At 38.2% G+C, this 14,359-nt stretch overlaps 1 protein-coding gene across 7 annotated transcripts in view; it reads right to left on the bottom strand.

Moving 5' to 3' along the window:
* FRAS1 (Fraser extracellular matrix complex subunit 1) overlaps positions 1 to 14,359 on the bottom strand; it is a 474,784-nt gene that overhangs the window by 142,114 nt on the left and 318,311 nt on the right. For all 7 annotated transcript variants that reach the window (XR_005215891.1, XM_037830061.1, XM_037830063.1 and 4 more), the window contains 2 exons: positions 12,929 to 13,013; positions 10,289 to 10,615 (listed from right to left, as the gene is read on the bottom strand). Coding sequence is in view for 6 of the 7 variants with exons in the window: in XM_037830061.1 (XP_037685989.1) it covers positions 10,289 to 10,615; positions 12,929 to 13,013 (412 nt within the window). In the remaining variant the exon portion in view is untranslated. The remainder of the gene's footprint in view (positions 1 to 10,288; positions 10,616 to 12,928; positions 13,014 to 14,359) is intronic.

Below are 14,359 nucleotides of genomic sequence, written 5' to 3'. Positions count from 1 at the left end.
ACTCATAATAGTCATACGTTTATCTATCCACCCATCACTCATCCAAAAAAAAAAAAAATGCATTGAACTTCTACAACATGCCTGGATTAGGAGACTAAGACTGAAATAGCCCATGCTCTCACAAAGCTGCCTTTCTGTATCACTCCCTCCCTCCCTTCCTATCTATCTTGCCAGATTATGTTTTCTATTGAACAATATCAGGATTAATTTGTGCACCCAGTCACTAGGAATTAGACCCAAAACCCTTGACCATTCCACTTACTCTACCAGCTAGTCATTAGCCAGTAATCAACCTCACTCCAAATATAATCCACAGGTAACTTCAGGGTAAGAACTTGTAAATCCCATTTTAAGAAATGGCTATTAGAATAAAATCATTCATGCCTGACTCTATGCCTATTGGAAGCTGTAACAGTTGGCAACATTTTGTTTTCTTGGGCCCCAGTAGATTTAAGATTCGCCCCAGTAGTGAGCCCAGAGGGGAGATTCCAGGAGGTATGGGATGCAGCCTGCTTTGGAGAGGACATTGAGCAATCACTAAATTACTCTATCTGCAGTCTATCCATTAAGGGATAAGAATATGCATGGTTCTTTGAGAAGATCAACAAGACTGACAAACCCTTAGCTAGACTCACAAAGTTAAAAAGAGAGAAGACTCAAATAAATAAAATAATAACAGAGAGGGGGTATTACTATGGATCCTGAAGAAATTTAAAAAAATATCATAAGAGGATACTATGAACAACTCTATGCCAACAAACCAGATAATTTAGAGGAAATGGATAATTTCCTGGAAACACATGAACAACCTAGACTGAACAGAGAAGAAACAGAAGACCTCAATAAACCAATCACAAGTAAAGAGATCCAATCAGTTATTAAAAAGCTTACGACAAACAAAACCCCAGGACCAGACAGTTTTATAAGGGAATTCTACCAAACTTTTCAAAAAGAACTGACACCATTCCTACTTAAACTCCTTTAAAAAAATAGAAGAAAATGGAACAACACCTAATTCATTTTATGAAGCCAACATCATTCTAATACCAAAAACAGATAAAGATGCTACAAGAAAGGAAAACTATAGGCCAATCCCTCTAATGAATATAGATGCAAAAATTCTCAACAAAATACTTGCAAATTGAATCCAAAGACACATTAAAAAAACTACACACCCTGACCAAGTGGGGGTCATCCCAAGCATGCAAAGGTGGTTCAACATAAGAAAATCAATGTAATACAACACATTAACAAATCAGAAGGGAAAAATCGAAATGATTATCTAAATAGGTGCTGAAAAAGCATTTGACAAAATCCAGCATCCTTTTTTGATAAAAACACTTCAAAAGGTAGGAATTGAAGGAAACTTCCTCATTATGATAAAGGGCATATATGAAAAGCCCACAGCTAATATATTACTCAATGGTGAGAAACTGAAAGCCTTCCCTCTAAGATCAGGAACAAGATAAGGATGCCCGCTGTCACCACTGTTATTCAACATTGTGCTAGAAGTTCTAGCCTAAGTATTTTGGCAAGACAAAGAAATAAAAGGCATCCAAACTGGAAAGGAAGAAGCAAAACTCTCATTATTTGCAGATGATATAATCTTATACTTGGAAAACCCTGAGAAATCAATGATACACCTATTTGAGCTAATAAACAAAGTCAGCAAAGTGGCAGGATGTAAGATTAATGCACATAAGTCAGTAATGTTCCTATACAGTAGAAATGACATAACTGAAGAGAAACTCAAGAAAAAGATTCCATTCTCAAAAGCAACTAAAAAAGTTAAGTACCTAGGAATAAACTTAACCAAGGTTGTAAAAGACCTCTACACAGAAAATTACATAACTCTACTAAAAGAAATAAAAGGGGTCCTAAAGAGATGGAGAGATATTCCATATTCATGGATAGGAAGGCTCAGTCATTAAGATGTTAATCCCACCCAAACTGATCTACAGATTCAATGCAAGTCCCATCAAAATTCCAACAATCTACTGTGCAGACTTGGAAAAGCTAGTCATCAAATTTATTTGGAAGGGAAAGATGCTCTGAATTGCTAAAAACAATCTAAAAAAGAAAAATGAAGTGGGAGGACCTACACTGCCTGACTTGAAACGTACTATAAAGCCACAGTAGTCAAAACAGCATTGTGTTGGCACAAAGATGGACATATTGATCAATGGAATTGAATTGAGAATTTGGAAATAGACCCCCAGATCTATGGTCGACTGATTTTTGATGAGTCTCCAAAATCTACTGAACTGGGACATAATAGTCTCTTCAACAAATGGGGCTAGGAGAACTGGATATCTATATCCAAAAGAATGAAAGAGGACCCCTACCTTACACCCTATACAAAAAGTAACTCAACATGGATCAAAGATCTCAATATAAGAGACAGTACCATAAAACTTCTAGAAGATAATGTAAGGAAACATCTTCAAGACCTAGTATTAGGAGGTTGTTTCTTAGAACTTACACCTAAAACCACAAGCAATGAAAGAAAATATAAATGGGAACTCCTCAAAATTAAAAGCTTCCGTACCTCAAAGGAATTTGTCAAGAGGTAAAGAGCCAGCCAACTCAATGGGAGAAAATATTTGGAAACCATGTATCTGATAAGAGACTGATATCTTGTATATATAAAGAAATCTTACAACTCAATGACAATAGCACAAACAGCCCAATTATAAAATGGGCAAGAGATATGAAAAGACATTTCTCTGAAGAGGAAATACAAATGGCTAAAAAACACATGAAAAAATGTTCATCTTCGCTAGCTATTAGGGAGATGCAAATCAAGACCATAATGAGGTATCATCTTGCAGCAATACGAATGGCTGCCATTAAACAAATAGGAAACTACCAATGCTGGAAAGAATCCAGAGAAATTGGAACACTTATTCATTGCTGGTGGGACTGTATAATGGTTCAGCCACCCTGTAAGACAGTTTGACAGTTCCTCAGAAAACTAGATATTGAGTTATCCTATGATCCAGCAACTTCACTTCTCAGTATTTACCCAGAGGATCTGAAAGCAGTGACATGAACAGATATTTGTACACCAATGTTTATACCAGCAGCTGATGTTCACAGTTGCCAAGAGATGGAAACAATCTAAATGTCCTTCATTAGATGAGTGGATAAACAAAATGTGGTATACAAACACAATGGACTGCTACACAGCAGTAAGAAGAAATGAGGTCATGAAACATATGACAACATGGATGAACCTTGAAGACATAATGCTGAATGAAATAAGCCAGGTACAAAAGGAGAGATATTGTATGTTACCGCTAATGGGAACTCTGTGAAACTCTGTAAAATAAGTGTCTTATATTGTAGAATATAGGGGACCTAGAGATAGACAGCAGCTGGTGAAGGGGGCACCATACTCTAATAAGATCAAAAAAGATATTGAAGCTGAGCTTAACGATATGGGAAGGCTCAGATGTGACTGTGGCTTGTTAATTTTCTTTTGGTACGGTAGGAGTATATTGGAAGGAATGAAGTTATTTCAGGATATATGTTTTTTCCCATTGCTTTGCTTTGTTTTGTTTGGAAATGTTCTTTTATTTGATGAAGTAATTTTTTTTTTTAATTAGGGGAGGAATATGGGATTTTTGGTAGTGGTGTTATTTACTGTACTTACTAGTATATTGTATTGTATAACATGTTATTTTTCTTTTTATCATTTTTTTCTTATTGCTAAAAAAAAAACAACAATTTTTCTTGTAGTAAAAAAAAAAAAAAAAGAATATACATGACGAAAACATTGAATGGCCTAGAATGAAAAGAGCCTCATGGTTAAGTATGAGGAGCCAGATGCCCTTGAGTTCAAATCACAGTTGCGGCACTGAATACCTTTGTGAAAGTGAATATTTCACAACCTCTTTCTGCCTCAGTGTCCTTTTTTTGAAAACTAGAGATAATAATTGAACAAACATTAAAAATGATAGTGAAGATCAAAAGAGATGATTCACATCAAGCACCAGTACTCAATAAATGTTAAAAAGAAACAAACCAAACCAAACCAAAACAAAACAAAATCTTTCCACCCACTGCAGAATTTACTTTAGAAGAAATAATTTAATATAGCCTCTATTCTAACCTTCTTAGTCAAGATATTTAAAGATCAATTGAATAGATATAAGGGAAAGTACTTTGAACTCCTAAAAGGAAAAATAGCATATATTTGCAAAATATTATCAATATTGCAACAACAAATTTATTATTACCACATCCTGATGGATGCTGGGGCTTTGGTCACTGGTTTTTTATTCCAATTCATGGGCTTAAAAGCTGGTTACAAGGAATGATGTCATCAACATGGCAACATAAACAGCTACTGAAAACTTCTCTCCAGAGATTCAACAAAAAAAGGGACAATTCTGAATTGCTTAAAACTCTGGAGGAGGACATAGACTGGAGTAAGACCCTGCAAATGCCAAATTAAAGAAAGAGAAGAAATATCAGGTAGGAATTTTCTACCCAAACCAGCCAGCCCTCCTCGCCCCCTCACTCAGTTTCCATGCAGGAAAGGCCCAGAAGCGAGAGACAGGAACCCTTCCACCAGGGACACAGATTTAAAATCTCACAGCAGTGAAAAATATCCTCACTGACTGAAGACCTAGTGGACAGGGGAGGACATTTCAAGGTCCATATCAGTGAGGGACAAAGAGACTGAAAAACATGGACAGAGACGCATTTACAGCCCTGGGTTCGAAAACCCTTCCCCATTCCTGAAAGAAGCGGCAGTCAGCGGCCGAGCTCCAAGGCAGACCAGCCTCTGAAGATGATTACGTTACTGAACAGTGCCTTCTGCTGGACAGCCCTTTCTTAGGAACCCAGAAGGTCTATATGCCCTGTATGGAAACCTGACCCTGTTTTGGCTGAGAATTGGGGAAGACCCAACTATTAAAGCAGGGACCCAAATTAACCTAGGTCTTGCTGGCCAGTGGAAAAGAGAGCACCACTGGAAGCCAGTAGATTTGTATTACCACACACAGTGAACTTGCTGGGATGCCCAGTGCCTACTTCCCATCCCACCTGATTTGGGGGGAAAGACTGGAGGGCAGAGTCAATCTGACAACTGGCCAGGAAGAGAAAAAAGAAAAGGCAGAGATCAAAGTCAACCAACAAGAAAACCTTAGGCAAAAGAGAAAACAACCTCCAGAATAAACTAATCAAGAAATTCAGATGCCTAGACACTAGCAAAAAGTCACAAGCCATATCAGGAAAATACGGCTCAGTCAAAGGAAGAAACTAACATTTCAACTGAGATTCAGGAGTTGAAGCAACTAATTATAGATGTTCAAACAAATCTTTTAAATTGTATCAATGAGGTGAGAGAGAATGTGACAAAAGAGATAAAGGATATAAAGAAGACAAAGGGTGATTATAAGGAAGAATTCATAAGCTTGAAAAAACAAATGGCAGAACTGATGGGAATGAAAGGCACGATAGAAGAGATGAAAAACACAATGGAGACACACAAGAGTGAACTTATAGAGGCAGAAGAAAAGATCAGTGAGATGGAGGACAGGACATCTGAATTCTTGTACACAAAAGAACAGATAGGGAAAAGAATGGAAAAATATGAACAAGGTCTCAGGGAACTGAAAGACAATATGAAGTGTAGGAATATACGTGTTATAGGTGTCCCAGAAACAGAAGAGAAGGGAAAAGAGGCAGAAGGAATAATAGTGGAAATAATCAACGAAAATTTCTCAACTCTTAAGAAAGACATAAAATTACAGGTCCAAGAGGTACAGCATACCCCAAACAGAATTAATCCAAATAGCCCTAATCCATGACACTTACTAAACAGATTTTCAAATGTCAAAGACAAAGAGTGATTCTGAAGGCAGCAAGAGAAAAGCAATCCATCACATACAAGGAAAGCTCAACAAGACTAAGTGCAGATCTCTCAACAGAAACCATGGTGGCGAGAAGGCAGTGGTATGACATATTCAAGATACTGAAAGAGAAAAACTGCCAACTAAGAATCCTATATCTGTAAAAATTTCCTTCATATATGAAGGAAAGTTTAAAATATATACAGATAAACAGACACTGAGAGTTTTTGAACAGGAGACCTCCTCTACAGGAAATAGAAAGGGGAGTGCTACAGACAGATAGGAAAAGACAGGAGAGAGAGGTTTGGAGAAGAGTGTAGAAATAAGATATCAGGAGATAGAAAGAGGGTAGAGATTGGATATTTGATGTTGAAGGAGTACAGAATGTTCTAGAGGATTGATTGTGTAGATCTAGAAATGGATAGCACAATACTGTGTGCAGGTAGCACAATATTGTAAGTACACTGAAAAAAAGATGTCTGTGAATATGGTTGAAAGATGAAGGTTAGGGGTCTGTAGGATACCAGAAGGAAAGATAGACGATAAAGACTGGGACTGTATAACTTAGTGAAACTTAGAGTGGTCAACACGTGTGATTAAACGTACAAATATAAGAATGATTTTGCATGAGGGAGCAGCAAGAAAGAATGAAGTTGTGTGGTATGCAGTGAGAAGAATGGACTGTGGGGGCAGTAGGTTGAGTGAAGTGAACCAGAATTGAAAGGACAAACATTATAAAGCCTCACTAATATGGACTAATAACAGTATGTAAACTCTGAGAATTGAATCTGGGCACATGGGGAAGCCTTGTGTAGAGGTTCTTAGATTGTAAGCTCCTACAGCAGTCACATTTATTCCTGAGTTGTAATAGTTATTTCTAAATTTTTGAGATTCTGAGCTGTTTGTGTGTGATGGGATCAGTTCCTGGATCTTCGGGTGTCTGTGTGGCACCTGGGACTCAGGGCCAGGGTCTGGCATCTGTGAATGTCAGCATTGTCCCATGAATCAACTAGAAAGGATGAAAAGAGATCAGGCTTCGAGTGGAGATGTGAACGAAATGGACTTGGTTGAGATTGGGGTAGATCCAACTAAAGGGTACAGGATGTTACTAGCTGTGTTTTGGAACTTTGACTTCTGTGTGGTATCAAGGGAAGAGATGGTTATATGGTGTGCAATCTGCATTTTCTGCAGCACAATATGTAATTTGACTTGTATGGTCAGTTTACTCAAATGCCGTGATTGCATGGAAACTTGATGAGGGACTGAGACCTTGTTGTTTGTACAGGTTAGCATGAAGCCCCGATATAATCCAGAGTACTTTAGGCAGAGAATAAAAAGTATTTACAAAGCCCCCTTGAGGAACTGTGGAAGAACATGGAAATATTAAACTTCCCGTGCTGGGGAATTCCTGATATCCTTGCAAGCATTGGGAACTGTCAGCTTGGTGGGCTGAGCCCTTGATCTTGGGGCTTGCCCTTACAAAGCTTGATACTACAAAGGAAAGGCTAATCCTACTCATAATTGTGCCTAGGAGTCACCCACACAGGGCCTCTTTTGTTGCTCAGATGTGACCTCTCTCTCTAAGCCAACTTGGCAGAAAAAATGGGGACAAAAAGTAAATGAAAAATATGGAGGAGGGGGATGTGGGATGTTCTGATTGTTCTTTCAACTTTTATTTTTATTCTTATTTTTTGGAGTAATGAAAATGTTCAAAAATTGACTGTGGTGAAGAATGCACAACTATATGATGATACTGTGAACAACTGTTTTACATTCTAGATGATTGTATGATATGTGAATATATTTCAATTTAAAGAAAGTAAATGAAGGGGGAGGAGGGGTATGGGATGCTTTGAGTGTTCTCTTTTACTTTTATTTTTATTCTTATCTTCATTTTTATTTTTTGAAGTGATGAAAATGTTCAAAAATTGATTGTGGTGTTGAATACACAACTATATGATGAAACTGTGGACAACTGTACACTTTGGATGACTGTATGGTATGTGAATATATTTCAATAAAATTACATTAAAAAAAGCTGGTTACAGCTCACCTAATGGAAAGGTAAGTGCAGAGCCACAGGAAATGGAGGGCTTAGAGGGAGAAGGAGGAGGACAATATAAACTCACTTTTCAGGAATTGAAAGCAGACACAGTAAATATCAATGTTACTCAAATTACAACGACTGCAAGGATTCCCAAGTTCTGTGCCTTATTTGTGAATTAAAAGTCGTTTTTTTTGGTGTTGTTTGTTTGTTTTTTGGTAGTCAAAGCAGCTAAAACCCTAGAAATGTTCTTCAACCTTCGGCCATACCACACAAAATTACAGTGCAATACACTAAACTGAGTTCCAAACATGGGAGATTAAAATCCTGATAGGAAAGCCTGCTGCTAGGGTTGCACTGAAATACTGTAACTACCTTTGGAAAGAAACCAAGAAGGAAAAAAAGAAAACCCCCTGAGTCTGTCTAGACTTCATCTCTTCAGAACTTAAGTTCATCTCCCAGGGCAATTGCAGAGGGTGATAATTAGGATTAGCTAGAAAGTGGCTATCTGCCAACTCTAACTCATAATGGGCCTTTATCCATCTCAAGCCACCATCACTGTTTTCAGCAGCTGAAAATAATGAGACAAGAGACTGAGAAACTGGCTAGCAGACCACCTTCAGCTGTTCACCTTCATGATGATCAGCTGGAAATTTTGAGTGATCAATGATGGGAAAGTGACAAGTGATTTCTCAACTGTCCTCAATAAATTAATCTCTGTAGCTAATTGTGCTAGTTTGGATCTGTTATGTACCCCATAAAATGCCACGTTCTTTTAATCCAATCTTGTAGGGACAGACCTGCTGTGGGTGGGACGTTTTGATTATACTTTTTCCATGAAGATGTGACCCCACCCATTCAAGGCAGGCTCCAATCCTTTATTGGAGTCCTTTCTCACATAGAAAATGCTCAGAGAAGCTGAGATGCATTTTGGGGAGAAGCTAAGATGTGTAATCCAGAGTTTACCCCTGGGAGAAGCAAGGAGGACCCACAGGAGCTGAGAGAAGCTAAGAAAGATGCTTAGACAGAAATGGCCCAGGAGAAACAAGCAGAGAGCTGAGAGAAGCTAAGAGAGACAGAAGCCCAGAGGCATTTTGGAGAAAGCCACTGGAACCAGAACCCAGGAGGAGGACAGGCAGATGTCACCATGTAGCTTCCCCTGTGACAGAGGAACCCCAGATGCCACTGGCCTTTCTTCAGAGAAGGTATCGTCCTGTTGATGCCTTAATTGGGATATTTTCATGGTCTTAGAACTGTAAATTTGTGAACTAATAACCCCCCACTATAAAAGCCAATCCATTTCTGATATTGCATTCTGGCAGCTTCAGCAAACCAAAACACTAATCATTAGTGACACTTCAGTAGATACTGATATTTTTAACGAAGAGTTGAAAAAAAAAAACCATGTGAAGTTTCCCAATCTACCACCATAGGGATGAGCCATTCTTGCTGCAACTGAGAAAAGGGCCTCTACTGAAATGTCATCAGGTAATAAATGGTTTTGTAAGTGCTTTTCAGTAGATGTGTTTGGTCTAGTATGGGTTAACCCCGTATTTCCCAAAATGCAATATCTAGCCCACTGGTGGTATCCAAGAACACTTTGCAGAGTACATGGATAAATTCTTTAAATGTTATGTATAAATTTTGATATATTATAAAAAAGAATAATTTTACATTAAACCCATGATTTACAAGTAGTAATTCTTAGGATGAGGCCACAATAAAAAAAAGTAAGTTGATTTAAAGAAAAATGTTAAGTAAACAATAGTGTAGGTGCACATGGATATAGCAAAAATACACGATGGTAGTATGTGAATTATTCAGGCTGGAAAATACTGCTCTTTGATGAGCTCCTACCTCCTAGGCCAAGGATTCCTATGATTACCAAAAGAAAGTTCCCATACCCTACTTCAATTTGACTCACAGTATGGCTGAACTCATCTTATTCGATTCATAAAGCCATCTGCCCATGAGCTTCACATTTCATGAGTGGTTTTAGAAGGGCAGACAAGAACAGGGATACACTTGATTCTTGTGATCATGAGTAAGGCAGGAGATAAAAGGCTCAGTGGACAGTGGTGCACTTTTTATGGCAGTAAGTCAACAAAAAGATTCAAAACTTTCCCATTTTGTAGAGAACAAGTAGAAAGGTCTTTCAGATCAATGGTGCCCCTAATAAAATCTATAGAGTCCCCTGAGGTGGGAAAAGGTGTTTTATTAATCTTTTGAATTCCCTAAGCACCTAGGTAATAAGTACTTCATAAATGTTTGAATAAATAAATACCTACCCATATCTTAACTTTATAAGTATTGAAAAATAGTATCAGCACCAAAACAGCACCTCTAGATATAAGGAAACTGTCACTGTAGGAATGACACCTACCTTGGGCACAGTCTTCACATGGAACAATATATTTTGGAAGGAGTGTCCATCATTGGCCTGCAAGACTGTGACATCAGATGTACTATCTGAACCATCATGAGCATAGTGGAGAAGGCCCCTGGAGAGCTCATCCAGCCGGAACTGATAGATCGGGGCCATGGAGGTCCGAAGCATCTGGAGCAGTTGGCCATGAAGTGGCGGATCGAGCACTTCCACTACCACATCCTGTGGGTTGTCATCATCTCGGATGTCCAGCAGCTGAGTGGTGATGGTTCTACTCTCTCCTCTGCTAATGTGGAGGATGTCGTTTCTCAGCACATAGGGGGCCTATGGTGTTCAAGCGAAGGGGAGAGGAGGACAGTTATTTAGTAGGAAAGAGATGACAGTAAAGTGGGCTACACCCCAATTATTTTTTTTTGTGCAACATGACTGATATTTCCCTGTTTTTAAAGGAACTCTGGACACTCTGGCAAAGTTCAAACTGTTCCACAGAGAAAGCATTTGTCTGCTGTGGTCAGTCGTGGTCATCACAGCAATTGGCGTTATTTCACACTTGTGGGTTCCAGAGGTTTCTCAAGCCCCTCCCAAGACCATAGTCTCAATCAGAGGCAATCGACCAGAGCTGCTTGCTTCTAAATCTCTAATTTCCCTGCCATCTTGATTTAGTCTATGTCCCTTGCAAAACAGTCTAAGGCCTGTTGTAACTGAGGTCAGCTCAGTGTTAGGGAACCCAATCAATTGTCCGCATCCAAGAGAGACTAATAAGAGGTCTGGAAATTTTGGACCTGTCGTTAGGAATTGAGTATGTCATTCTAGGCCAGGCTACAGCATGCTGACTCAGAGTAATAAACTTCTGCATTTTGCATTCATGCCACTTTTGGTCCCTCCCAGTAATTTTCTTCAAGCTCTCTTATTCAGATCTTGATAGAATCTAACCCCAACTCAAATTATAAAACCAGGCAAGATATGGTCTGAGTAAGGCAACCACCCAGTTAATTCATGTGACACTCCTAATATAGCAAAATTTAATATGTTTTTCTTAGGATTGTCAAGTACTCCTGCCCACCCCCACCAACTCGAGTAAGCAGATGAAACGTTCTTTCACAAATGTAAAAGTTAATGAACCACAACAGAAAAACTCACCCCTCCTCAAACAAAAAAACAAAACAAAAAAAGCCAGAAGCCAAAGAAAACATTATCTTAGTTGTTTATCTCATATGAAGTCAAACCAACTAGAATTTTTCTTAGCATACTGCCTTATGTCATCCAAATGGCTTTCTATTAAAACTACCCAAGCACTATCCTGGATATTACAGTATCCACTGAAGTAATGTCTAACTAATGCATCATTATAAAAATCACATAGTGGGAAACTAGATGATAGCTACTCCTCAGAACACCCAGGAATTCTAAAGCTGTGACTCCGTACATGGGAATGAATGGTCCCTCAGATTCTGAAAGAGGAAAAGTCCCTAAATGGAAAAGTCCAAACTAACTTACATAAAACATCTCAGGGAGGCTCAAGATCATATTGAAATATAGAAATGTAAAGGAATAAAAATAATTTTAAAAATTCATTTCTAAAATTTCATATTTATAAAGTTAAAATCACAAAATTCTTATATAATAAATAAAATAATATGCCCTTACTATCTACCCACTTGATTTGGGGAAAACAAAGAAACAAAAAAATACAGTACTATGGGAACTCACCGTCTCAGATTAGGTTACTTGCCAATACGTATCCTAGGTCTTTCACTCCCTAATGGGAGTAATTATATATAAAGGAGAAAAGGAAACTCCTGACCTTAAGTACTGAGAAACAAGTAAACCAGTAAATCATGAGACTTCATTGTGTCCTCTGGCCCATAATACGTTTTCACAATGAATGAAAACAAAATTCACACTCTTAGCCCAACCCCAAGATCTAATTAACTTAGTATCAATTTCTAACTTATGTCAATTTTAAACCATTTCTCAATGCCAGCTGTACTTTTAGCTGATGACCAACATGGGCACCACATTAAAAAAGATCCTTAACCAGATCCTCTAAATACTGCAAACTAGGTTAAATGGAATCCAGTTACCTGCTAGATAGGCAAAAGAAGCTAGACGTAATTCGAACCACAAAGACAGAAGTATTTAGATAAAACAAACTAATTTCCCTAAGAATAAGGAAAGTCTTAACAACTGGAACTACCTCAAGTTATTCTGAAGAGCTAGTATCAGACTTAGCATAGCAAAGTATAGTAGCAATAATGGAATGGTTAAGAACACAGGAAAAGCTAGATTTCCTAGGTGCAAATCTTGGCTCTCTATTTACTAGCTAACAGTCCAGTTACTTAACCTTTCTGTGACTTAGTTTCCTCATCTGTAAATTGAGGATAATAGTGATACCCACCTCACAAAGTAAGCATGAGAATTAAATGAGTTACTTGTGTGAAACACTTGGAATGCTATAGAAGTATTAGTAATTGTTGTTGTTGCTCCAAAGTTCTAGAAATTACTCCAGCAGCTTTTCTTGAGGAAACGGAGACAAAATTAATTTAGCTCAATCATTTTTGCTGCAACTGCAAGAAATCTTGATTTGTTCTTGAGAATTAGCATGTGAAGTTATTAACTGCTTGGCATTTGTATTACCTGTGTTGAAAATGCTTGTATGTTGATCAGCTGTGGCTCAGAGAAGAACTGCTGGTCACTGATTTTCAGGGAAAAGTAACCTTTCCTAAAGGGAAGTTTCCGAGAAAGAAATGAGAAATATAATAATTGACTCAGTCTTTAGAAAGAATAAGGATAAAAATATTTCAAGCCACGTGCGTGTAAGAATTGGTGTCAAAATACTACAGTAATGTAATATTCATCCTGTAAATTACCATATAAAGATGAACTTAAATGCAGGTGAAAATACTGTGTTCTTAGACCCCACAATAACATAATAATTACATAACATTTTTGTTTCCTATTTTTCTAAAATTGAATATATAAAAACTTGAAAATTAGTTGTCAGTCCAAGACAGGTTAATAATATATTCTAGACTAGCAGCTAATTTGGAGAATGGAAAGGAACCCTTCCATAGTCTCTGACAATCCTCTGCAAACTCCCTCTTCCCTGTAAACTCCCTCTCCAAATCCTACCCAACTGACATCAGTGGGCTCTCAATTACAATGCTTGCAACATATGTGTTACAAGACTCCATCTATACCCTCCACCCCCCACCCCCACACACACATTCCCATTGTGGACAAGATTAGGGAAGGACAGCTGATTGTCTCCCCCGGGAATTTGGAACTGGCTGGAGAGCTAGCAGTCATTCTCACCATTTGATTGTAGGGGAACCACAGTCTATGATGTGGATGGGAATATGGAGTAAGTCAGTTTGGAAGAGAGAGGTGAGCAAGTAGACACAGAGACAGGCAAAGGATTGAGCCCTGACTGTTTCCCATTCCCAGTTCTAGCTTCCAGGATTGCCCTGGCTGCCAGTGGCCCTTGGTATCTTTGAGATCTTAGCCATCTGTGCAATGCTACAACAAGCCTCACTATTTTGCTTAATCTAGTTCAAGTTGATTGCCATTACTTGTAGCCAAAGAGTCCTAATTAATAGAACAAAATGAGGTTCACTCTTTGCTGTGGTTCTTATTTCCTATAAAGGCTGTTATTCCAACAGCATTGGGACTACTAAATGGGAAGTAGGAGTTGTTTGCCTTTAAAGCCAAACCAAGTACAGAACTCAGGGCTGGCTGGTAAGACATATGATTAATGCATTATGGGAGTTTTTGAATTATTGTCTATGTTGGGGCCGTTGTTTTAAAGATTCTTTAAAAGGTATTCTTGGAACTAATTACTGATACATGAAATAATGTGGATGAATCTCAAAAGCATTATGATAAAAGCCAGAAACAAAAGACTGCATACAGTATGATTCTATTTATAAGACATACTAGAAAAAGCAAAATTATAGGGGCAAAAATCAGATCAGTGGTTGCCAGGGGCTTGGGAGAGAGGACTGACTTTAAAAAGGTATGAGGAGATTTTTGGAGGGTAATGGAACTGTTCTATACCTTAATTGTGGT

The sequence above is a fragment of the Choloepus didactylus genome, chromosome 3 (assembly GCF_015220235.1).
Source record: "Choloepus didactylus isolate mChoDid1 chromosome 3, mChoDid1.pri, whole genome shotgun sequence".
In the NCBI taxonomy this organism is placed as follows: domain Eukaryota; kingdom Metazoa; phylum Chordata; class Mammalia; order Pilosa; family Megalonychidae; genus Choloepus; species Choloepus didactylus.
This window is presented reverse-complemented; position numbering and strand designations above follow the sequence as displayed.